This window comes from Garra rufa, chromosome 1 (genome assembly GCF_049309525.1).
Source record: "Garra rufa chromosome 1, GarRuf1.0, whole genome shotgun sequence".
NCBI lineage: Eukaryota > Metazoa > Chordata > Actinopteri > Cypriniformes > Cyprinidae > Garra > Garra rufa.
In genome coordinates, this window is record NC_133361.1 from 48,258,866 (window position 1) to 48,282,914 (window position 24,049).

General features: G+C 37.4%; 1 protein-coding gene across 1 annotated transcript; it reads right to left on the reverse strand.

Moving 5' to 3' along the window:
- Positions 1-224: 224 nt before the first annotated feature.
- Positions 225-22,249, reverse strand: fam117aa (family with sequence similarity 117 member Aa). The gene is made up of 8 exons (XM_073833425.1): positions 21,774-22,249; positions 15,614-15,762; positions 11,297-11,392; positions 9,063-9,182; positions 8,282-8,398; positions 8,061-8,187; positions 5,723-5,876; positions 225-1,956 (listed from the first exon to the last, which is right to left on the reverse strand). The coding sequence occupies exons 1-8, from the start codon at positions 21,889-21,891 to the stop codon at positions 1,689-1,691; spliced, it is 1,149 nt and encodes a 382-aa protein (XP_073689526.1). The 5' UTR covers positions 21,892-22,249; the 3' UTR covers positions 225-1,688.
- Between the last annotated feature and the right edge of the window lie 1,800 nt (positions 22,250-24,049).

Below are 24,049 nucleotides of genomic sequence, written 5' to 3' on the forward strand. Positions count from 1 at the left end.
TGTGGATCATTCAAGTAACAACAATTATTTTCTCTTGTGGACTATATGTAAATGTTTTTTTTTTTATATATAAAATATCTTATTCAGGTCAGTACTAAATAAAAAATAACATGCACCTTGCATGATCCCTCCTACTTTTGGTAAAAAAATTTTTGGTAAAATAATTAACATTTTGCAGATTCTGCAGTGACTTCAACTGTAGACTGTAGGCAACTACACACTCATTTCTCTGCGCTTCTCTTTTATGGCAGGCAAAAATGAGTAACATAAATGTACAATATATAAGACAAAACAGGTTTGGTGTACAATAACTGTACTCAAGACAAACAATCTGAGAACAATGTCGTTAAAACAGCACCCTTACAGAACAAGAACAGTGAGAACGTAAAAAACTTAATGGATGATGCCAAGACCGAGACACAATCCATGCAAATATATGGGATAAGAACAGTGCTTTAAATGTCTCGTTCTTTATGATATATGCACACGTTGTACCTGAATGCAGCAAACTTGCTTGTGTCTAGAACCAGCTTGGTGCTCAATTAACTGAACAATATGACCACTATGGGTAAGATTAGTAGTCAAGTCTGAAGTGAAATTCACTAAAACGTACAGCACACTTATCAAGTGTGTAGCGAAATAAACCCTTAACAGGGTCCCGTCGGTATTGTTGTCCTACACTGGATTTAAGTGTCAGCGGCCCATAATACATGAAGATCTTAGGCCTTTCCTTTATACAATTACAACTGTAAACACAGTTTCTCTAAATCGGTGAATCTCACAGAATTTGTTGGAAAATATCCCCATCATATTTCAAACCAAACTCAAAAGACAAAATAGAAAAATAATCAAGTCTATCTTAGTACCTATTTTATACATACACAATGTTTTAAACTTTAAAACAGTAGCAAAATATGCGCTTGCTTGTACAATTATGACACAAATGTTTTTTTCTTTCTTTTGATTGTTGGTGAAATACAACCGGGACATTTTTTGACACGCTTTGTAAGATTACTTTATGGATAACAGCTCTTCACTGAACATTTGGTGGCATTCATTAACACCTACAGTTCAAAGCTCTGCTTATAATGAACTACTAAACAGACATGCTGAGGGTATTCAAAACGATCCAGCTTTCAAAAACACCTTGATCATCTGTCAAGATGAAACGCCACTATAATGAACAGCTGATGAGAGACACTTTAGTCGATTACTGCCGCTTTTGTGTTCGTAAAAATCCAGCATGCAGTAAAAACCTGTCTGTAAATACTGAATTTATAGTCGGTCTGATAGACAAACTATGATATGAATGTTCAGAATGACTCTTCTGACAGAGCTAAAAAAATATTCTCACACAGATGATGAATAGTCATCAGTATTGTTTTATAGAAATTATAGAAAATATAGCAATAGTAAATGCTATAGCGTGAAACGAAACGATCACAAGTGCCAAGTGGAGTGTCCTGAGGTCAAAAAGTCGCTGACAGAATCACATTGGAGAGAGTCCACCATAGTTTTAGATGAAGAAAAGTTGTCCATTTTATTCTTCCATCATGATTTTTCCCCCTTTGTGCCGATCAAAACAAATCAGTTACTGAGTGGATGGCATTTGCGGTTTCTTCAATGTCAGTCGCTGATGAGAAGGCACATCTTTAGTTTTTCTTTTCTCGTTATGACTGTGCTTCCATTCACAGAGGGGTGGTGGTGGGGTCTGGGAGGGTGCTGCTCAAATAGCCGCCCACAGCATGTCCCGCTGTCTGGCAGGGGGCAGCACTTTGAGCCGAACAGCCAGTGACGGGTGAAACAGACAGGCCACGAAATAACAGGTCCATAGAAGGGAGGAGGGGCTTTAGGAGACTGACAGGACAGAAGGCGGAGCCACCGTGAGGTGTGAAATTCACCTTGTTGGGGTCAGGACAGGAAGGCTGAAGAGGAGCATTTCCATGACAGGGAAGGCTGAAAAGAAGAGACTGATTGATCATTCAATGAAATGAACTGTATATATGTATATATGCATACTGTAATACTTTTTTTTAATAAAGGACTAGTTCACTTCCAGAACAAAAATTAACAGATAATTTACTCACCCCCTTGTCATCCAAGATGTTCATGTCTTTCTTTCTTGAGTCATAAAAAAATTGTTTTTTGAGGAAACATTTCAGGAATTTTCTCCATACAGTAGACTTCTATGGTGCTTCCAAGTTTGAATTTCCAAAATGCAGTTTCAAAGCAGCTTCAAAAGGTTCTAAACAATCACAGCCGAGGAAGAAGGATCTTATCTAGCGAAACGAGCGGTTATTTTCTAAAAAAAAAAAAAAAAAAAAAAAAAAAAATTAGGGCCGGGACTCGATTAAAAAATTTAATCTAATTAATTAGAGGCTTTGTAATTAATTAATCGAAATTAATCGCATTTTAATCGCATGTAAATATTTGACCTGAGAACAGTGAGAATTAAGAATTTTACATGGATTTTTAGTATACCATTGAATAATGACTGAATACATAAGCTTAAGCAACAAAATATTGCTTATTTTTGTTCAACCAAGTCCACCAGACCAGTACAATATTGCCATTAAATGTAGCAAGAGGCACGTTCTTTAACGAGTCTTTCATTCCGAGAACTCTGCTCTTGTGTTTGCTTAATTATGCATTTAAACGTTAATGACCAAACCTATCATTATAAAAGTTGCTGCACATGGAATATAATGCGGATAACATTTAAAAAATAGTTTTTATCAGGTTACACACTGATTATTTATCACTCAAACCCCTTTCTCTACCTGTCCGTTGGTCGCGTATATCCTCCATGTTTGTAGTTTTTTTAACACTTTTTATGCGTGTTTGTAGTTCTAATCGAATCCTCGTTCACGGCGCAGTGTGTTGCGGGCAATATTAGCAGTTAAAAGTGTGCATTGATCGTTAAGTAGTAGACCATCCGGGAATCTTTGGAATACTTTTTAAACATACTACGATTTGGGACATACAATACTATTTAGGACGGACGTCTTTGGCTTGTCTGAACGCTGGTTGGTGCTCCAGTATAATCGGTCCGCCTAATCTCATCCAGTGAGAAACGTTCCGCGGTGCAAAACTTAGTGCGATTAAAATGCGTTAAAAAAATTTAACGCGTTATTTTTGTGTAATTAATTAATCTAAATTAACGCGTTAAAGTCCCGGCCCTAAAAAAAATACAATTTATAAACTTTTTAACCTCAAATGCTCATCTTGTCTAGCAGTACTCTGTGCACTCTGTTTCAAGACAGTTAGGGTATGTCAAAAACTCCCATCTCATTTTCTCCTCCAACTTTAAAATCATTCTACATCGCTGTTTTACCGGTTTTGTAAAGGGCGTTTGATCTTCTTTCTACGTTCATTTTGTAAACACTGGGTCGGTACTTCTGCAGTGATGTAGGATGATTTTGAAGTTGGAGGAGAAAATGACATGGAAGTTTATCGACATACCCTAACTGTCTTGAAATGGAGTGCACCGAGTATGCATGCGCATCGCAGAGCTAGACAAGATAAGCATTTGAGGTTAAAAAGTCTAAAATAACCAATCATTTGGTTAGATGAGACCCTTCTTCCTCAGCTGGGATCATTTAGAGCCATTTGAAGCTGCATTTAAACTGCATTTTGGAAGTTCAAACTCACGGGCTCCATAGAAGTCCACTATATGGAGAAAATACATTTTCCTCAAAAAACTATTTCTTTATGACTGAAGAAAGAAAGACATGAACATCTTGGATGACAAGGGGGGTGAGTAAATGTTTGTTCTGAAAGTGAACTAATCCTTTAACATGATTCTTTTTATGACTGTTGTTGCCAAATGTGCCTAATTGTCGTGAAAATAGACGTCTTAGTGTAAAGGTCACCTTCTTACTATTAACTACAGTGCCCTCCACTAATATTGGCACCCTTGGTAAATATTAGCAAAGGTGGCAAATCGTTTATCCTTTAGATCTTTCATTCAAAAAATTCACAAAATTCTAACCTGTCATTGAAGTAAAACAATGGAAACTGGAGGGGGAATCTCATTATGAAATAAATGTTTTTCTCTAGCTCACATTGGCCACAATTATTGGCATCCCTAGAAATTTGTCTAAGTAAAACATCTCTAAAGTATATTCACATTACAATTTTTTAGCACACCAGGGTGGCTAGGAGTATAAAATTATCTAGCCATGACTTTCTGTTCCACCGGATTATAAATATGAGGAACACAAAAGCCAAATTCCCTTAATCATCCATCACAAGAAGTAAAACCAAAGAATGTAGTTCTGATGTGCAGAACAAGTTTGTTGAGCTTCACAAAATAGAAAGTGGCTGTAAGAAAAGATTTAAAGCATTGAAAATCCCCATTCCCACCATCAGGGCAATAATTATGAAGTTCCAATCAACTAAAGATGTTACAAATCTGCCTAAAAGAGGATGTGTGTCTATATTATCCTAATGCACGATAAGGAGGAGAGCTTGAGTGGCCAAAGACTCTCCAAGGATCACAGTTGGAGAATTGCAGAGAATTGTTGAGTCTTGGGGTCAGAAAGCCTAAAATAAAATGATCAAACAGCTCCTACATCACCACATGTTGTTCCAGAGGGTTTCAAGAAAAAATCTTCCTCGCACACCCAAAAACAAACTTCAGGTTATTCAGTTGTCAGACATGATTGGAACTTCAAACAGGACTGGCTTCTATGGTCAGATGAAACGAAAAAATGAGCTTTTTGGCAACAAACCCACCAGATGGTTTTGGTGCAGACAGTGATAAAAAGTACCCCATGCCCACGGTTAAAAACACTGCTGGATCTTTAATGTTGTGGACCTGTTTTTCTGCCGGAGTTCCTGGACATCTTGTTCAGATACATGGCATCATGGATTTTGTCAAATAAAAAATCTAAACCTTACTGCCTCTGTTAGAACTCTTACATGGGCTGTGGTTGGATCTTCCAGCAGGACGATGATCCAAAACAAACATTGAAATCAACACAAAATTGTGTCACTGAGCACAGAATGAAGCTTCTACCATGGCTATCTCAGTTCCCTGACCTGAACTCTGTAGAAACTGAAAAGAAGCACCACCAGCATAAAGCTGGGAATCTTGATGGATCTGGAGAGATTCTGTTTGAAGGAATGGTCTCTGATCTCTTGTCAGGTGTTCTCCAAACTCATTAGACATTGTTGGAGAAAACTCAGAGCTGTTTTCTTGGGAAAAGGGTGTTGCAATAATTGGGTGCCAATAATAGTGGCCAACGTGAACTAGAGAAAAACATTTATTTCATAATGAGATTTCACCCTTAGGTTCTATTAATTTACTTCAATGACAGGTTACAATTTTGTGAATTTTTTAAATGAAAGATCAAAAGGATAAACAACGCAGATTTATTTTCACAGCCACCTTTGTTCATACTTACCAGGATGCCAATATTAGTGGAGGGCACTGTATGTCTTTTGCCTCAATAAACTCACAATTTGCAGCTTATTAATAGTTAGTAAGGTAGTTAAGTTTAGATATGGGGTAGGATTAAGGGATCTAAATTATGGTCATGCAGAACAAGGTATTAATATGTGCTTTATATGTATTAATAAACAGCCAGCAGGCTAGTAATATGCATGCAAGTAAGCAATCAGTTAGTGGTGAGAATTGGTTCCTAAACTGAAGTGTTAACAGTTGCATTTTCATTTCCTATCTAACACATTCAGCAGTTTGTGTTTGCGCTGAACTTACATGGCCTCCTCAGACACACGTACTCTCTCACAGCCCTCTGGAGGTTCTCTCTGAAAGACGTATGTCTTGTTGGGACGAGGAGATGATGATGGTGGCTCAGAAATACATAGAGGAGGGGAGGAAGCCGGACAAAGCGGCCCGTACACAACCATATCTAAACACAGCACACACATACAGATAAAGACAGTCATCAGCCAAATGCATATTACACAATTAACAGTTTCACACAGAACTTCCTGTCATGTGTTGATAAAGTATGAATGACGCCCCTTGAAGCATCCCTTTTTGCATTTTCATTTTCGCATAGTGGTTGCAGAAACACACTGGTAACAAGGGGAGATGAATGGGTAAAATCCATGGAATAAGAGAAAAAAATATTTTGATGTCAAAATCGGAATGCAAATAATTTTAATCGAATATTATCGTCAAATTTGAAGCTAAACGCAGACGTTGGATGAAAACTATTATTACTCTACTACTACTTTAAACAATAGGTCTTCATAATATTCACATATGCTGTTCACAGGGGACATATTGTATTAGCCCTACAGTTACAGCATGACATTTTATTTAAACCTATTACTATGAACATTTTTACATAAGATTTATTTATTTGATCTCACAATTCAGACTTTTTTTCGTTGGAAATTTTGTATTTCCTAATTCAGACTTTTTAGCTTGATTTAACTCAAAAATGATGAGTTTTTGTCAATTCTGAGGGAAAAAAGCCAGAAGTGTGGGATATCTGAGGTATATAACTACAGTGTTGTGAAAAAGTGTTGGCCCCCTTCCTGATTTTTATTTATTTTTTTGCATGTTTGTCACACTTTAATGTTTCAGATCATCAAACAAATGTAAATATTAATCAAAGATAACACAAGTAAACACAGCATGCAGTTTGTGAGTGAAGTTTTTTTTTTTATTATGATGGGAAAACAAAACAACTGCAATCAAGTGTTTGCGATAACTTGCAATGAGTCTGTTACAGCGCTGTGCAGGAATTTTGGCCCACTCATCTTGGCAGAATTGTTGTAATTCAGCCACATTGGAGGGTTTTTGAGCATAAACCACCTTTTTAAGGTCATGCCACAGCATCTCAATAGAATTCAGGTCAGGACTTTGACTAGGCCACTCCAAAGTCTTCATTTTGTTTTTCTTCAGCCATTCAGAGGTGGATTTGCTGGTGTGTTCTGGATCATTGTCCTGCTGCAGAACCCAAGTTTGCTTCAGCTTGAGGTCACGAACAGATGGCCGGACATTGTCCTTCAGGATTTTTTGGTAGACAGCAGAATTCATGTTTCCATTGATCACAGCAAGTCTTCCAGGTCCAGAAGCAGCAAACAGCCCCAGACCATCACACTACCACCACCAGATTTTACTGTTGGTATGATGTTCTTGGGAATCATCAAGATGTGTTCTGGCAAAACTGAGACGAGCCTTTATGTTCTTTTTGCTCAGCAGTGGTTTTCGTCTTAGAACTCTGCCATGCAGGCCATTTTTTCCCAGTCTCTTTCTTATGTGGGTTTGGACTTTTTTCCCCTTCATTTAAAAAGTGCATGTTGTGTTTACTTGTGTTATCTTTGATTAATATTTAAATTTGTTTGATGATCTGAAACAATAAAGCGTGACAAACATGCAAAAAAAAAAGAAGAAAAAATCAGAAAGGGGGCCAACACTTTTTCACACCACTGTATATATCTGGGATATAACTCTTGATTCTGAGCCATGGAGAAAAGAGAGAATGAGTTGTTTTTCCTTATTTGATTGTGAGATATAATCTAGGCAGTGTTTTTTAAACTTTGGATTTCAATTTCTGTACCTGTAATTTGTTCAGTTGTATTTGTTTATGCTATTGCTCATTTATTTGCTTGTTCCTATTTTATTACTGACTATTTACTTGTCTTTAACAATTTATTGTTTGAAATTTATATTAGTCTAGTTGTTTTTGCTTGTTTTTTTTTTTTTTTTTTTTTAGGCAAAGGTGTTCTGTAGGCTTCTGATTTTTGCTCATGTTATTCAGCTGCAACAGAAAGCTTTGTAAAAATACAGAATAAAAATGTTTGACCTAATCTAAACTAGGAATCGTTAAGAATCAGAATTAAGAAGCAGAATCGGAATCGATAAAATTTAAACGATACCCAACCCTAGTGACAAGCTCTTGTAACATGAGGAGAACATTTTGGAAAATGACATCAATATAATCTATAATCTTTTTTAAATCTAACAATTTTGTACCATATCCGTGCAATTCTCTAGCTGTAAAGTCTATCCCACCATGCTGCGCTCATCCCAAGTGTTTACAAACCTATGATTGGTCTATATTTGTACATATACTGACCAGTGTCTGTGATGGCGCAGGGAGAGTGTGAAGGGGACAGCTGGGCAGGAGAAGGGTCGCTCTGTGAAGCACTGCTGTACCTCTGAGCTGGGACGGGGGCTCTGTGACCATCTGGTACATCAAGGATCTAAACACGCACACACAAAATCACACGGGTTTCAGATGGCTCTAAAACTGAAATTGTAGATCAGAAAAACACATACAAATAAACACACACTGACTTTGTGCTGTTCCTTTGCTGTTTCAGATACAAAGACTCCCTCCAGCTCCAGGTTCAGTCCTTCAACACTGCGTCTTAGTCTGGGGGCCAATCGGCTCAGTGGAATCAGAGGCATCGTCTGCACACACACACACATTAAATATTAGTTCTTTTTTAAACAAAAGTACTCTCGTAGCTTCATAATATTAAGCTTGAATCACTGATGTCCCATGGACTATTTTAACAATGTCCTTACTACCTTTCTTGGTCTTGAACGAGTCAGTTGCGTTGCTGTCTATGCAGGGTCAGAAAGCTTAATTTGTGTTCAGAAGATGAACGAAAATCGTACAGGTTTGGAATGACACGAGGATGAGTAATTAATAACAGAATTTTCATTTTTGGGTAAACTATCTTTTTAAATACAACCTGCATGTGTGCAATATAATAAACATGCATAGCATACAATGCAAGTAGATTTATGCATATTGTCACCTCTAAATATACTACTGTACAAAGAGAGCCACTGTCACATAACCAGCTGTGTGTTTTCGCTGTATCACTGGCTGTAGCTGACTGACACCATCTAAGTAAAGCTGCTCTGTTTTTAAATCTCTGTTGCTAGTGAGATGTGGGCCAATCTGAGAGGCTTAGCTCATAATCACAGCTCATAAACAAGCACAACCTTTATGAATGCCCCTAACCTTTCTGTTGATGTCCCTGAGCTCTCACTACTGTAAACGAACAAGCTGGTCAAAATACATTCATACATTGTTTAGGTTTGTGGTTTAAACATTCTTGTTTACCTGTGTACTTCCAGGCGTGTGTGTTTGGCTGTTGTGTACATGTTGGTGTGTGTGGTCACAGTCCATGGCAGGAGGTGCATGTCTGGAGCGTTTCTGCAAGGACTGCCGAAGTTTAGCAACCTGAAGGAGAGAAATACGAGAGTTGTAGTAACAGATGTAAACTTATAAGGTGCAGAGGAGTGCTATGCCCTTTATGCTGTCCTATAATAAAGGTTATACTTTCTGTTCAAAGGTAGGGTATTCTCTGTGGTTACACTTGAAAAAAAATCTGCTGAGGTACTATAAAAAATGCTGTTCTTTAAACTTTTTTTTTTTTTAAATCAAATAATCCTGAAAAAGTACATCTCAGTTTCCGCAGAAATATTAAAGGATTAGTACACTCCTGAATGAAAATTTCCTGATCATTTACTCATCTATATGTCATCCAAGATGTTCATATCTGTCTTTCTTCAGTCAAAAAGAAATTAAGGTTTTTGAGAAAAACATTCCAGGATTTTTCTCCATATAGTGGATTCAATGGGGATCAATGGGTTGAAGGTTCAAACTGCAGTTTCAATCCAGCTTCAAAGGGCTCTACACGATCCCAGCCGAAGATTAAGGTTTTATCGAATGAAACGATTGGTCATTTTCTAAAAAAAAAAAAGTATATACTTTTTAAACACAAATGCTCTTGCACTAGCTCTGCATCTATGACTTCACGCATTCATGTTGGAAAGGTCACGTTTGGTTAGTGCTTTGTCTGTGTACTTCGGTTCAAAAAGGTAGGGTACAGCGAAAAACTGCATCTCATTTTTTCAACTTCAAAATCATCCAACGTTTTACCTTTTTTTTTTTTTTTTTTTAAGCGTTTGACTTTCTTTGCATGTTTGCTTTGTAAACACTGAGTCGGTATTTACGCCCAAATCACACGTGACCTTTTCGATGTGAGTTGAGCTAGTGCAAGATGAGGATTTATGGTTAAAAAGTATATACTTTTTTTTTTTTTTAAGAACATGACATATCGTTTTGCTAGATAAGACCCTTATTCCCTAGCAGGGATTGTGTAGAGCCCTTTGAAACTGCATTGTAACTGCAATTTGGACCTTCAACCTCTTAATCCCCACTGAAGTCCACTTTATGGGGAAAAATCCAAGAAATGTTTTCCGCAAAAACATTAATTTCTTTTCGACTGAAGAAAGAAAGACATGAACATCTTGGACGAAATTTCAATTCTGGAGTGAACTAATCCTTGCTGTTTTTAACATTGACAATAGGAAATGCTTCTTGAACAGCAAATCAGCATATTAGACTAATTTCTGAGGGATCAAGTGAGACTGAAGGCTGGAGTAACAGTGCTTAAAATGTAGCTCTACATCACAGGAATATATTACATTTAAAAATATAATAAAATAGAAAACAGTTGTTATTAATGAGGAGCAAAAAATGAAGCCTTGGTGAGTATAAGAGACTTTCAAAAAACAAACTTTCAAACATCCCCAAACTTTCAAGAGTAGTGTGTTCATCACAATACAGATTTTTTGCAATTTAATTTCAACTGTTTATATACCAGATAATTCAGTGAATTAAATACAAATCAATTGTACTTTTACAGTAATTTGTCATTTTACAAGCCAAGGCCCAATCATTTTAATAAACCAATATTAAAGAGTTCACCCAAAAATGATTAATGATTTTGATAAATTACTCACCCTCATGTCTTTTCAAACCGTAAGACCTTCTTTCATCTTCACAACACAAATTAAGATATTTTTAAAGAAATTTAAGAGTTTCTGACCCGCCACAGACAGCAACACAACTACTGTTGTGAATGCATGTCTAAGACTGACACGAAAGAGAAGACATTAGTTTTTTTCGCACACAAAAAGTATTCTCGTAGCTTCATAAAATTATGGTTAAACCACTAATGTCACATGGACTATTTTAACAATGTCTTAATAGCTTTCTGAGCCTTGGACATGTCAGTTGTGTTGCAGACTATGCAAGGTCAGAAAGCTCTTGGATTTGACCAAAAATATCTTAATTTGTGTTCCGAAGATGTACAAAGTTCTTACAGGTTTGGAACGACATGAGGGTAAGAAATGAATGGCAGAATTTTCATTTTTGGGTGAACAATTATACTTTTACTACAAACAAAACATCCTGAGATTTGAATTCAGGCCAATAAACAGTTCTGCTTTGTTTTAATAAGACTCAAAATAGCAAACAACACTTTCCGCCCAACATCAAATACTTACCTCTCTGAGGTGTTCAGCGCTACCCCATGATGCTGAGCGCTTGTGACCACTGCCCCCTCTCCGCCCCCGCGTCTCCTCTATCCAGGAACTGGGAGTCTAAGAAAAGAAATAAAACAAGCTTACGTTAGACTTTCCAAGTGCCGTTATTAAAAAGTTACAGATCTTCAATACCTCACGCCCACAGTGGTTTCTCAGCAGGACATCAAAGCATTATTTCATTCAGGATAATCAAAACTGAACCTCCCCTCACTGAATACCAACAATCCAAAACACCCTTAGACTTTGCATAAAGTAATCCAGCCCTTTCCACAGAACACAAGACAGCCGCTAACACACCCTTCTGTTCTTTCATGCACCAGTTCGAGCTAAAGCATCCGTTCCTGAGAGCGGTGCGCCCCGCTCGCCAAGTGTTGACATGTTTTTCTGTATGTCACAAATGGAACTGAAAGCTGCTTCCGCGCCTCACTAAACGTATTTGAATACGGGACAGAAAATGTGACACACCTGCAACACACAGACACGCCCAAACACACACAGCTGTGCGGAGATGCGCATGATGGAAACCACCGGCTCCGCTGCACCACATTTCAAAGATGTAGATTGAAAAAAATGTTTGTCCTCAAGTGCACTCACACAGACAGACACACACATACCGTCATGATACCAGTCCCAGGCCTTGCTGAGCTGAGTCTAGAAAGACTATATCGCCGAACAGCAAACCGTTATTTTCCAAATGACCCAATCGCTGAGCTCCATCTCGAAGCTTAATGTAACCCAAAAAGTGTCCTCCTCCTGTGTCTTCCTGTCCCTGCCAGAGGTCACGAATATCTTATGCGGTTGGGATGCTAATGCAACAACAAGCAGTTGAAGTGAGCCCTACTAAAACATGTCATCACCCTTGGCCTCTGGAGTCCAAGATCAGGACTAACCGTGTCTGCTTAGTGGCTGGAGGTTTCACATGGCCCAGTGGGGGCAGGGTTGCGAGTTGATTTAAATATAAATTCGTCCCTTATTCCTTTCTGCCTGGACACCCGCCTGCACGCCCGCCCACATCAGGCTGGCTTGGGATTAGGCCTATAAACGGACATTGAGTTTGAGGGTCTGTATGCACAGCACGCTAGATGCTGGCTAAAGTTTCAGAAGTCCCCGTCTGCACTCAAGTGGATCGGACGGCCGGTCAGATGGGGGGTTGGGCAGACTGTCGAGAGTGTCTTCAGACTCTATAATTGTTAACTGTTAAACGTCCACTAAAAAGTGGGTTGCACTGGTTCATCGATGAAGAAATGCATGATGTGAATATATGAAAGTAGGGAGTGAATGGGGGTTTTGCTTGTGCATTGTATTCATGTGTGTGTGCGCCAGGGGTTGAGGGGGACGGTCACTATGAAGGTCATTTTGAACAAAACCTTTTTTTGGGTGACCGGTTATCAGTGAAAGCATAGCAGGTCACCTGCTGAGAGACACAGCCGGACTGGAAGTAGCATCTATAAGGAAGCGACAGCCATCCATACAGAACTACCACTCTCATAAATCAACAGTTGTAGGGTTTTTTCAGGGCATTGGTATGCAGTTCCAAAAACAAATGACTCTCATGAAAATTAAGTAAAACAAAAAAAAAGTTTCAATGGTGCAATTAGGGTCCTATGATTTCCGCAATAAGAAAAATGCAGACGGAATTGCAAAATTCAGTCATAAAAACGGAATTTTGGATGAATAAATCAAATGTAGGTCAGTACACTTAAATCAAAACGCAATATGGACTAGTGTCTGTGAATATTAAGCCGCAAAATACTACTTAAATATGAATCCTGCATGTTCTGCGTGTCCCTGTGTGACTAAATGGTACAGACGTGCAGTTTCGTTTACTACACGCATACTGAAGCGTGTTTTTAGCCTCTGCCAATAGCCAATATATGAGCACATGAACACATAAACAATTTCTAGAACTGCTCTGAGAGTCACTTCAGTGAGGAACCAAAACTACCATCACATAATTTACAAACAGAAAGTTAAAGGTCTTCGCAACAACCCATCAAAATAAAAGTTTGGTTTAACTGTAAGAAAATCTACTATTAATAATAAAGTTATGAATATAGTCTCGCATAACCAGACCTTCACACTGACGGCAAAAGGTCTGCCACTTTGAATGGCCAAGGCCCGCCCAAAAGGCCAGATGACTGACAGGTAAAGTAACCTATCACGTTTCGTTTTGTGCCGTTTCATATTTAGGGGCGTGGAAATGTTCCCACAATAACAGACAGGTGTCAAGATTATTTACACCACGTCATTTTTGTTTCCAGGCGGAAATCCTGTATAGTCTAACCAATCTGATGACGACTTTGAAACTCCTGATGTGTTTCCAGCTAAGTGTGCCTTATGCATCAGGCATTTAGCCAACGTTCCGTGGGTGTGACGTCTGAGGCTAAGACTATTATTATTAAAGATTATTTTTAAGGAATATTTACCAAAAACATTATTTACCAGAATTTATTTACCAGAAAAAAAAAAAAAATTATATATATTAGAGATTCTTTTCATTAATACAATTTAATTAAATTATTCAAATGGAATCTAGAAAATTAAGAGAATCTGGTAAAAAATAAAACTAAATTTAAAGGGGAAAAACAACAAAAAAAATTATTTCATGGGGCCCTAAAAAATTTTTTTTTGTTAAACTTTGAATAAATTTCTGTCAAATTGTGTAAGTTTTGTGGTTTCGATTAATTAGGCAAGCTTATTTATTATTAAATTTTAATTTAATTTTAGAAAAATTAAAACAGAATTTGGGAAAGAAAAATAAAACAGATTTCATAGGGCCCTAGTGCAATTCACAGCATTGACAGAAAGAGAGAGAATTTCTTTCCTATGTAAGCAAAATAGATTGTAAATAAAATACACTATTATGTTAAAAAGTTTGGGGTCGGAGTTTACTATTTTTGAAAGTCTTTTATGCTCATTAAAGATGAATTTATTTGATTAAAAACATAAAACAATAATATTGTAAAATATTCTTACAATTTAAAATATCTCTTTTCTATTTCAAAATGTTTAAAAACGTAATTTCTTTAATGGCAAAGCAGAATTTTCAGCAGTCATTACCAGTTCTCAGCTTCACATTTACCCTTTAAAAATTATGCTGTTGCAAACAGTTGTGCTGGTTAATATTTTTATGGAAACTTAAATGTCAAAATTTAAAAACCAGCATTCATTTTGAATCAAAATCTGTTGTCAATGTCATTATCAACAATGTATTTACTGCCACCTTTGATCAATTTAATACATCAGTGTTGAATTAAGGTATTAAGTTCTTGCAGAAAATCTTACAAACCCTAAAACTTTCCCATTCTTTTCTCCTCTTATTATCACTAGGACTCTATGACTAAAAATTACAACCAAAAGCCACACAATGTGGTCATCATATCCAATGGTGTATACTGTGTTGTGGTAAAAATAGCACCAGTAGCTCACCGAGTGCATCCATTTCACGTCATTAAAATAATGGGGCCCACCATAGTCCAAAATATGTATTTAAAAAAATAACGTAAGCCTTTGCTTTTCTACTACATATTTAAGTAAAAGACTTCATTTAGGTTATATTAAGCCATACAAGTCTTAACACCCTTTAAAGTAGATATCTGCTCTGAGATATTATCACGTCTGATTGCTTAGAAATAAAAATAGCACAACTCTCATAAATAAGCAGCATGGCACAAACCGTTGGATGAAAGAGACAAGTACAAATGTAGTGTGACGTTTCTCACTGAATCAAATGATGTGAACAGTGCAAAACTTTTTAACTGAGATGATAAATCAAAACGAACAGCCCCAGCAGAGAGACTTTCACCTTTTGTGTTTGACTGAATATAGCAAACCCCAGCAGGCACGTTGGAGCAGTGCTCCAGGAACCCATATGGAACCCATTTGGAAAACACAATATGGCTGCCGTTCCAGGCTGATAGTTTCCCTAAACTCCTTCCCCATTACCAGCCAAACTCTTTCTCCCCAAAGCCAAGATCTTTCATTAGCAACCGCTTGACTTTAGCCTTCTAAAAAAAACACTCTGTCCCTTGGCCATTTAAGAAATAGACTTTGCAAACAACACAAGTGTTAAAACAGCTGTGCATAATTCTATACGTGCATCGCATAAGGCAGATCAAATCAATGGTTTGTTTTGCTCCCCACTGAGTAGTAAAGTCTCCACTCCACATGGTCAGACAAGACCTCCTTTGTTTGCTATTAATATCTCAGACTGTTTTAAAGGAATAGTGCACCCAAAAATGAAAATTGTGTGGGAAGGATCACACCAGATTTTATTACCTGTGTGGCCTTGTCGTTGACACAGGTAACAGGCTGACACTCTGGTTCTCTAGGCCAGTTGCCCTGAAGGTACGGTCCCACCAAAGTGTCCAAAGACAATGTCCGTCGTAAGGTGGGCTTCGGCGGGCGACCCTTCGTCTTGTACTCAGCTGAAAAGAAATGGTTGAAAATCTTTAGCAATTACGGTTGAACCACTGATGTCACATGGACTATTTTAATGATGTCCTTACTACCTTTCTGGACTGTGAACATGTCAGAAAGCTCTTGGATTTCATTAAAATATCTTAACTCGTGTTCTGAAGATGAACAAAGGTCATGAGAGTGAGTAATTCATGACGGGGTGAACTAACCCTTTAATTTGCATGAAAGAAACAACAGCTTAAATTAGAATTAAGAATTACCAAAACCTAAACATAGCCAAAAAGACGGAAAATAGGACCTAATCACTGTGCCACAGCTCTGGCATCAAAATGCGTTTCTGATGATGTTTACGTATAATAATCTCTTCAATTTATCCCATGAGCTGGCACTTTCAGACACTTGTAAATCACCCTGAAACACATTCCATGCATGAAAGACCTGTTATAAATAGACGCTGTTGTTGTAACGGATGCTGAACATCCTGGTGCTCCATCACGCTGCAGACAAGCTAGTTATCAGGCTCCTGAAATCCCAAAATACTACCGAGGATCATTTTCACACGTACATGAGATGGCTTTCTTTCTTCTGTGCACCGATCATAGGAACTACTAATGGTACACCTGATCTCTGACCTTGTCAGGTCCTTCCTGGATCCACTCACCTCCTCCCAGCCCCTGGGGTCTTTGCAGTGGGTTTGGGACACTTTTGATGGTGGAAGGTTAGTGGTGGGTGTTAAACAAAGCACACTTGTCTAGCACGGAGAGTATTTTGTCACTGAGTTTGAGGGTGTGGTATAAAGCAGGTTGGGTGACTATGTGCATGAGACTGCTACATTGTGAGGGTTGAGGTGCATGTAGGTTTGTCTGATATGGTGCAAGAGTGTATGTGTAAGGGAATCTCATGAAAAAACAAATCCATGTCACATTTATTTAACCCCTCACTCTCTCTTTCTCTCTCATTCTACAGAAGCGGTCCAAAATCAGAACTGGAAACGTCTTTTTCCACAAATTTTGTGTGTATGCATATTGTATAATATCCAAGGTACACATTTTAAGTAACTGTGCAGTTAATTCTCATATTGTATGTTCAGAAAGTTTTGGAATATTTGTCCTCTCCCCAAATTTGTATAACTTAATTAGAAAGTTTATACTGACCTATTAAGATTTTGCTTACATCTATGTCATAAATATATATATTTTTTGCTGTTTGCTTTGGTAAATCAGTAACTTTTTAAACATTTTTAACAGTATTTCAAGTGTAAATTATGAGATTTGTTGAATATTGTTGAATATACATTATCTTGTATAAAAGTTGATAATTGAGTATACTTTAGTAGTGGCATTTTCGGTAGTGACAGACAGTAATGTTTTGGTAGCAACCAGATCACATTACAGAATTTTAACTTGCATACTACTAAACCATACTAAAATTACATTCAAAGATTGTGTTTATTTCCACCAAATATGAAGATTATGTGTTCCGTTAGGGTTAGGTGGTGATGTTTGGGTTGTGACTGTTTAGGTCAGGGGTCCCCAAACTTTTTTCTGAGCAGGCCACATAATTTTCTTTCCTTTAATGGGGGGCCGGGTCGGTTTATAAAAGAAAACTCATTGGGCTGGACTGACTACTACTATTATTTTATTATGATTTTACCTGTATTTATTATACCTTTTAATGCTAGAATAGTTTATTATTTTTTTATGCACCAGACAGACAAATTATCATTTCTTTTCAAAAGATATACAGGTGCTTCTCAGTAAATTAGAATGTCATGGAAAAGTTCATTTATTTCAGTCATTCAAGTCAAATTGTGAAACTTGTCTATTAAATACATTTAATGCACACAGAGTGAACTAGTTTAAGTTTTTGGTTCTTTTAATTGTGATGATTTGGCTCACATTTAACAAAAACCCACCAATCTCAACAAATTAGAATATGGTGAATATGCCAATCAACTCAAAACAACTGCAAAGGTTTCCTGAGCCGTCAAAATGGTCTCTCAGTTTGGTTCACTAGGCTACACAATCATGGGGAAGACTGCTGATCTGACAGTTGTCCAGAAGACAATCACTGACACCCTTCACAAGGAGGGTAAGCCACAAACATTGATTGCCAAAGAAGCTGCTGTTCACAGAGTGCTGCATCCAGGCATGTTAACAAAAAGTTGAGTTGAAGAAAATAAAGTGTGGAAGAAAAAGATGCACAAGCAACCGAGAGAACCGCAGCCTTGAGAGGCTTGTCAAGCAAAATCGATTCAAGAATTTGTGAACTTCATAAGCAATGGACTGAGGCTGGAGTCAAGGCATCAAGAGCCACCACACACAGACGTGTCAAGGAACGATCGCGATGACATATCATGGCAATGTACCCTTCTGTTGGTGATTTTAACAAATAATTAGGCAATGTTAATTACTAAGGGACATTTTAGTTTGAAAGCCAACCTTTATTATCAAATACCGACATGATATAAGTAAATTACATTTTCAAAATATGTCTCTGGCATTGTTCAGAGGGCCGGTCCAAATGTGGGGGCGGGCCGCATTCGGCCCCCGGGCCTTAGTTTGGGGACCCCTGGTTTAGGTAGTGACAATTTTATATGATAACACCCAAAAAAACAAAGATGTCACTACCGAAACTTCACCAAATGTTTCGGTCATGACTCTTTCGGTAGTGACAATTTTAGATACTTTTGAACCTAGCTCAAAGATGCTAATCAGCACATGGTTAGCTAGCACAACTCTGAACAGTGGTGCACATATCAAAACTAAATGTTATGGAACAACTCCCAAAAAAGGGTGTTTATTCATAGAAAAATGTTTTTCGGTAGTGACATTCTTTTAAGTTACACACAGATTTTTTGAACACATTTACCTCAAAATGATGGGGCCTACTCACCATGTACCTGGGAGTGACACAGGAATATTTCCTGATCATAAATGTAGGGGTTTAGTTAAAATCAGTCGCAGTCAATAGACTAAAACATTCACTGTTTCATTAGTAACATGAAAATAGAGACCACCTTTTTTTTGTAATTTAAAAAAAAATTATATATATATATATATATATATATATATATATAAAAAGTACAAATAAATTACTAAATTATTTCAGTATCATTTTCATAAGTTTAAATTTGAGGGTTAAGGTTCAGGACAGGAACCTCCCAATTGCAAGTAACCACTATATATATATATATATATATATATATATATATATAAAATGATATATGAAATATAATTGTGTGTTTCAATAGATAATAAAAGGATCTTAGTAAACATCTAAGATTTGAATACTTTATTTTGGCAATATTTAGCCATTTTTTGCATTACAATAATGAGAATAATTTGGAAGTGTACTTAAATTTGCACGAATGCAAAAAGTCTTGATTTGCCTAAAAAACAGGTTTTCTTTTCTTCATGCAAATGAAATTTGGGTTGAAGCATGACCTGGACATGTTCTTGACAGGTTTGATGAGATCATTTGTGTGTTTTCTCTAAGAGCCCATGTATGCGTTTTACAGTCCTGATGAAAACTGCCAACGAGCTGCATAGTTCAAAATCATATCCTCCTTCTAAGCATAGTGGGCAGGATATAAAAATACACATACTGGCATACGGACTAAAGTTACACACAGCCAAACATGCTAACGCTGTGAACGAAATCTCTGGCCACCCCTTGTGCTCCTTTGTGTATCCACTGAATATAAACACATGCCTCAATATTGTGCCAAATTCAATGATGGCTAAAGAAGCTTAAGCTCTTGTATATTTCTTTCAATAAACAGATTACTCATGATCAGACAAGGAAAAATAAATACGACAGCTTTTTCACATTTTCACCACTGATTTAAAGCTGAGAAAGCTAGTGTTGCCAGTGAGTCTAAATGTTTAATTAACACTTAAGACTTGAGGAGTGGATGTGTAGAACTTCTTGAATGACTGGTGTTTCGGTTCGGTGGAAGTTTGTGGAGCTTTCTGCCTCGTTTTGTGTGGGCTGCACACGTGACTTACTGAGCGAGAGCACGAATGCTAAGAGACCAGAGGGATTTGCTGTTTACTGCCTTGGTGAATCACAATAAAAAAGTTATTTTGGTCATTCGATCTCTGTTTGTAAACTGCCGTGTGGAAGACCTGCTCTTTTCCAGCAGCCTTGTGCATTAAGATCTAGTTGCACTCAGAAGCAAAAGCCCTTTGTGATTCACACATTGTCCTAAAACTAAAGACGAGACTTTTCAAAGTATTCTCACCTAGCTGAGGAAATCTGACAATATGCTGATGTAAAATACCTGAGACAGCCTGACACCTATGAAAAATGTCACACCAAGACCAGAGTTTACTAAAAACACAGACCTATTGTTCAATTTACACTGGAGTTTTCTAAACCTGTAAATCAAACATACAGTAATGCATTTCACAAGAGTTCAGTTTTTCTGCAATTCCATGCTTATCCAGTGTGCTCTTTGTAAGGGTTTATGAAATTTACTTCACCAAAGTTAATACCTGTCATATAAAACAAGGGTTTTCAGCGTCAGCCTAAGTACTCCTGGTGAAACAAAATTGTCATATGTGACCCTGGACCACAAAACCTAAGTAAGTCTTAAGTAGCCAGGGTATATTTGTAGCAATAGCCAAAAGTACATGGGTCAAAATTATAGATTTTTCTTTTATGCCAAAAATCATTAGGATATTAAGTAAAGATCATGTTCCATGAACATGTTTTGTAAATTTCCTACCGTAAATATATCAAAACTTAATTTTTGATTAGTAATATGCATTGCTAAGAACTTCATTTGGACAACTTTAAAGGTGATTTTGTCAATATTTTGATTTTTTTTGCACCCTCAGATTCCAGATTTTCAAAAATTGTCCTATCTTAACAAACCATACATCAATGGGAATTATGGCGCTTATTAACCCTTGTGACTGATTTTGATGCCAGTGTCACATATTAAAATACAATGAAGAAGAAAAAAAACGTTAATTTGCAACTTTTTTCCCCAAAATTTGGAGCTTACTTCTTGCAATTTCTACATTTTTTCCCTCAATATTCAGAGTTTATATCTTGCAATTCTGTTTTTTTTTTCCGCCAATAAAAATAAAAAAGGTACTTTCGACTTTTTTTTTTAGAATCCTCAGAATTGTCAGAATTGCAGATTATACATTTTTCCCCCTCTGATTTCTAAATGTACATCTCCCATTTTTGTTTCCACCACAGAATAAAAAAAAATGTAATCAACAATGACCAAACTAAAGGATTTGAATCATAACCGTCACAAAGTACAATGCACGTTATTATCGACCAAGTTTAATATGCAACACTCAATCATAAACGAAATTCAACAGTGGATCCCTGCTTTGTTTCTCTACCCACCAGAGGGGCCTGAAAAAGGTTGAAGACCCCTGATATACGATACTAGACCTGCAATTAAAATAGTTCTGAATATTAAAATGCTTGAGCAACACAAAACAATGCAAGAACTGTTTCCAAATTTAACAACCTAGCATATAACAGCAGGTTGCTGGAATGTGACAGTTGTAATTTGTTTTTCCTGATGCTGCCTGCAGATATTTAGGATGACGCAAAACAGACCTCTTGAGCACTGGACACACACTGTTTATGTGCTGAACTTGCCAAAACAGTGATGAGAGTTTATAAAATATTGCATGCAAACAACAACAACTGAAAGCCACATCAAACTGACTTGAGACGACAGACCTGCTATGTTTATTCAATCCCATGCCATGCTTTGTGACCATCATGGCCACAAAACATGTAGGGAATAAGGTGGGGGTCGTTCAGTGCACTGGGAAAATTTCTTGTTGCATTGAAACCATGAAAAGAGCAGCTGAGCTACAGGACTTTTGGAAGATTATCCATTCAACTTATTAATACTGTTGTTATTATTATTATCACATCTAAACAAAGGAGCAGAGTTAGAATGGATAGAACAGATGGACAAGTTACTAAAGAAAACCCATGGCTTTGTAAAGTGCTTTTGTGTGTTCCTTCTGGGTTTTACCTGTTTTGGTGTCTTTGCATCGCGGTGCTGTTCGGTTCTGCAGCTGAAACGGGACCGTGGCTCGGAGGGGCTGCAGTCCTTGATTACCCACCCGGGCCACTCCACTCCGACACGACATTCCCACAGTCGCTTGGCGCTTGAAAAAGTCTTTCAAAACTTCACGAATCTCACCAACTCCTGCGTTTACCCTGAGCTGGTACTCCAGCAAAGGTTTTCGTCCAACTTTACCGTCAAAAAATAAAGTTTGTATGCAATTATTTTGATTTAGCACCCTCGCTAGCTAGTCAGCTACTTTCTTTTGTGATGATAGTGAAGTTTTCCCCAACTAGTTAACTCACTTTAGCAAAAGACGTTATTTTTCCTGTGTGAAAAAACATTTAAATTTTATGCACCGTCCTTAACGGTTTATTCCACTTGGCCTAGTAAACTTGTAGTTGAGGAGCAGAACTACATTGTATGGGCTGCTGCCAATTCTTCAGTGCACAATCTGACAACAGCCAACCTACACACTCGTGTCGGATTCAGAGCACTGCACAGCGTCTAAACACATGTTTCCACTTTGATTGGCTGCTGGAAAATACTACTCACATCTTATTGGTCGATGGCAGCATCGATCTATTAGGGGCGGGCCTCAAGGCGGCTCTCCCCGCCCACTTCATTAAAATTCATACTTTCCACAGAGTTCTACCACCAGCACAATGCGTGATAGGTTAACAGCTCTACTAACGAAACGTACATGGGTTGTTGAGGTAAAACTGAAATTTATATATATATATTTAAAAAAAAAAAAACTAATACTATGGATATTTAGAGTGGCAAAGTGTTGTTAATGTGAATGTAAATATGATAGGATATCCACCTTTTTCTTGGCCATGTGGACATTTTATGGGTCTACCCTGCTGAAAAACCAGCCTAAAAACCAGTTTAAGCTGGTCATAGCTGGTCAGCAGGCTGGTTTTTTGAGGGGTTTTGGCCACTTTCCCAGCCTGGCCAGGCTGGTCAGGCTGGGAGACCAGCTACATCCAGCTTAAACCAGCTAAGGCCAGCCTACCAGCCTAGGCTGGTTTTAGCTGTTTTTTCAGCTATTTTTAGCCGTACAAAGCTCGTTTTGGTGTGTCTTATCATATTATTTTTATGTATTATCTTAATAATGAACACACTGGTTTGTAGTGCAAACAGTTGTACCATTTACTGCACGTTGTTATTCTTCTTGTTATTTTCCTATAGCAGCTAATGAACCGGAAGTCTCGCCCACAGGATTACTTACACATTAAAGAAAAAGATGGATTAGTCATCAACCAATATAGTTTGGATAAAGATATATGATATACCCCCCCCCCCCATCCCCTTATTAGTATGGTTTTTTTAGTGGTTGAACTTTTATATTTGTTTTCTTTAATCTTAGATCTTGCTTGAGAAAAACTTTGAAGTGTGTGCAAACATGTATGGCCCTTATGGATGTTTTCAGACAAACAGGTGGATGCTATTTCTGACCAAGGCTACTTATATGCTGCCCAATTTTCGAAATGGCCGTTAGGTGATACACAGTACTGTACTGCATTCCTGCAATGTATAGTACAGACATGTACCCATGCAAGTATATACTTGATTTATAGACACAAGCAGGGTGTGTGTTGACCACAAAGTGGAATATAACATATTTCTTTGAAGTCAATATGTGTTGCCTATTGCAACAGGTTTTATTGCCATATGTCAGACCTCTGAGTCAAATATTTAATAAGAAAATGTAGTGTAGGAAACTGATTACTGATGTTTATTATGAGTAAAACATGCCAACATGGTATTTTTGGTATCATATGCATTTCTTCATTCATTTTTTAATATCAGATTATTCATTTTCCATCCTTAGGTGGAAAATGTAGCAAGATAGATACAATTCAGGTCAGAAGCTTCCATACACTTTTCAGAATGTGCAAGATGGAAAACAGGGATCATACAAAATGCGTGTTATTTAGTACTGACCTGTGTAAGATATTTCACATAAAAGAAGTTTACATAATAGTCCACAAGAGAAAAAAATTGCTGAATTTATAAAAATGACCCTGTGCAAAAGTTTACATACGCTTGATTCTTAATGCTGGGGTGTTACCTGAATGACCCACAGCTGTGTTTTGTGTGTGTTGTTTATGTTTAGTGAGAGTTGTGCATGAGTCCCTTGTTTGTCCTAAACAATTAAACTGCCCGCTGTTCTTCAGAAAAATGAATTTTGGTGTATTTGAACCCTTTTCAAAAATGACTATGATTTCGAGATTTAT

What these genes read in the sequence shown, in the direction of transcription:
- fam117aa (XM_073833425.1), bottom strand. Translation starts at nt 21,891, where the DNA reads ATGTCGTGTCGGAGTGGAGTGGCCCGGGTGGGTAATCAAGGACTGCAG. An exon ending in CTGCGCCATCACAGACACTG is followed by an intron (nt 5,877 to 8,060) that starts GTCAGTATATGT and finishes TGCTGTGTTTAG; the next exon opens with ATATGGTTGTGTACGGGCCG. An exon ending in CGTGTGTCTGAGGAGGCCAT is followed by an intron (nt 1,957 to 5,722) that starts GTAAGTTCAGCG and finishes TCTTCTTTTCAG; the next exon opens with CCTTCCCTGTCATGGAAATG.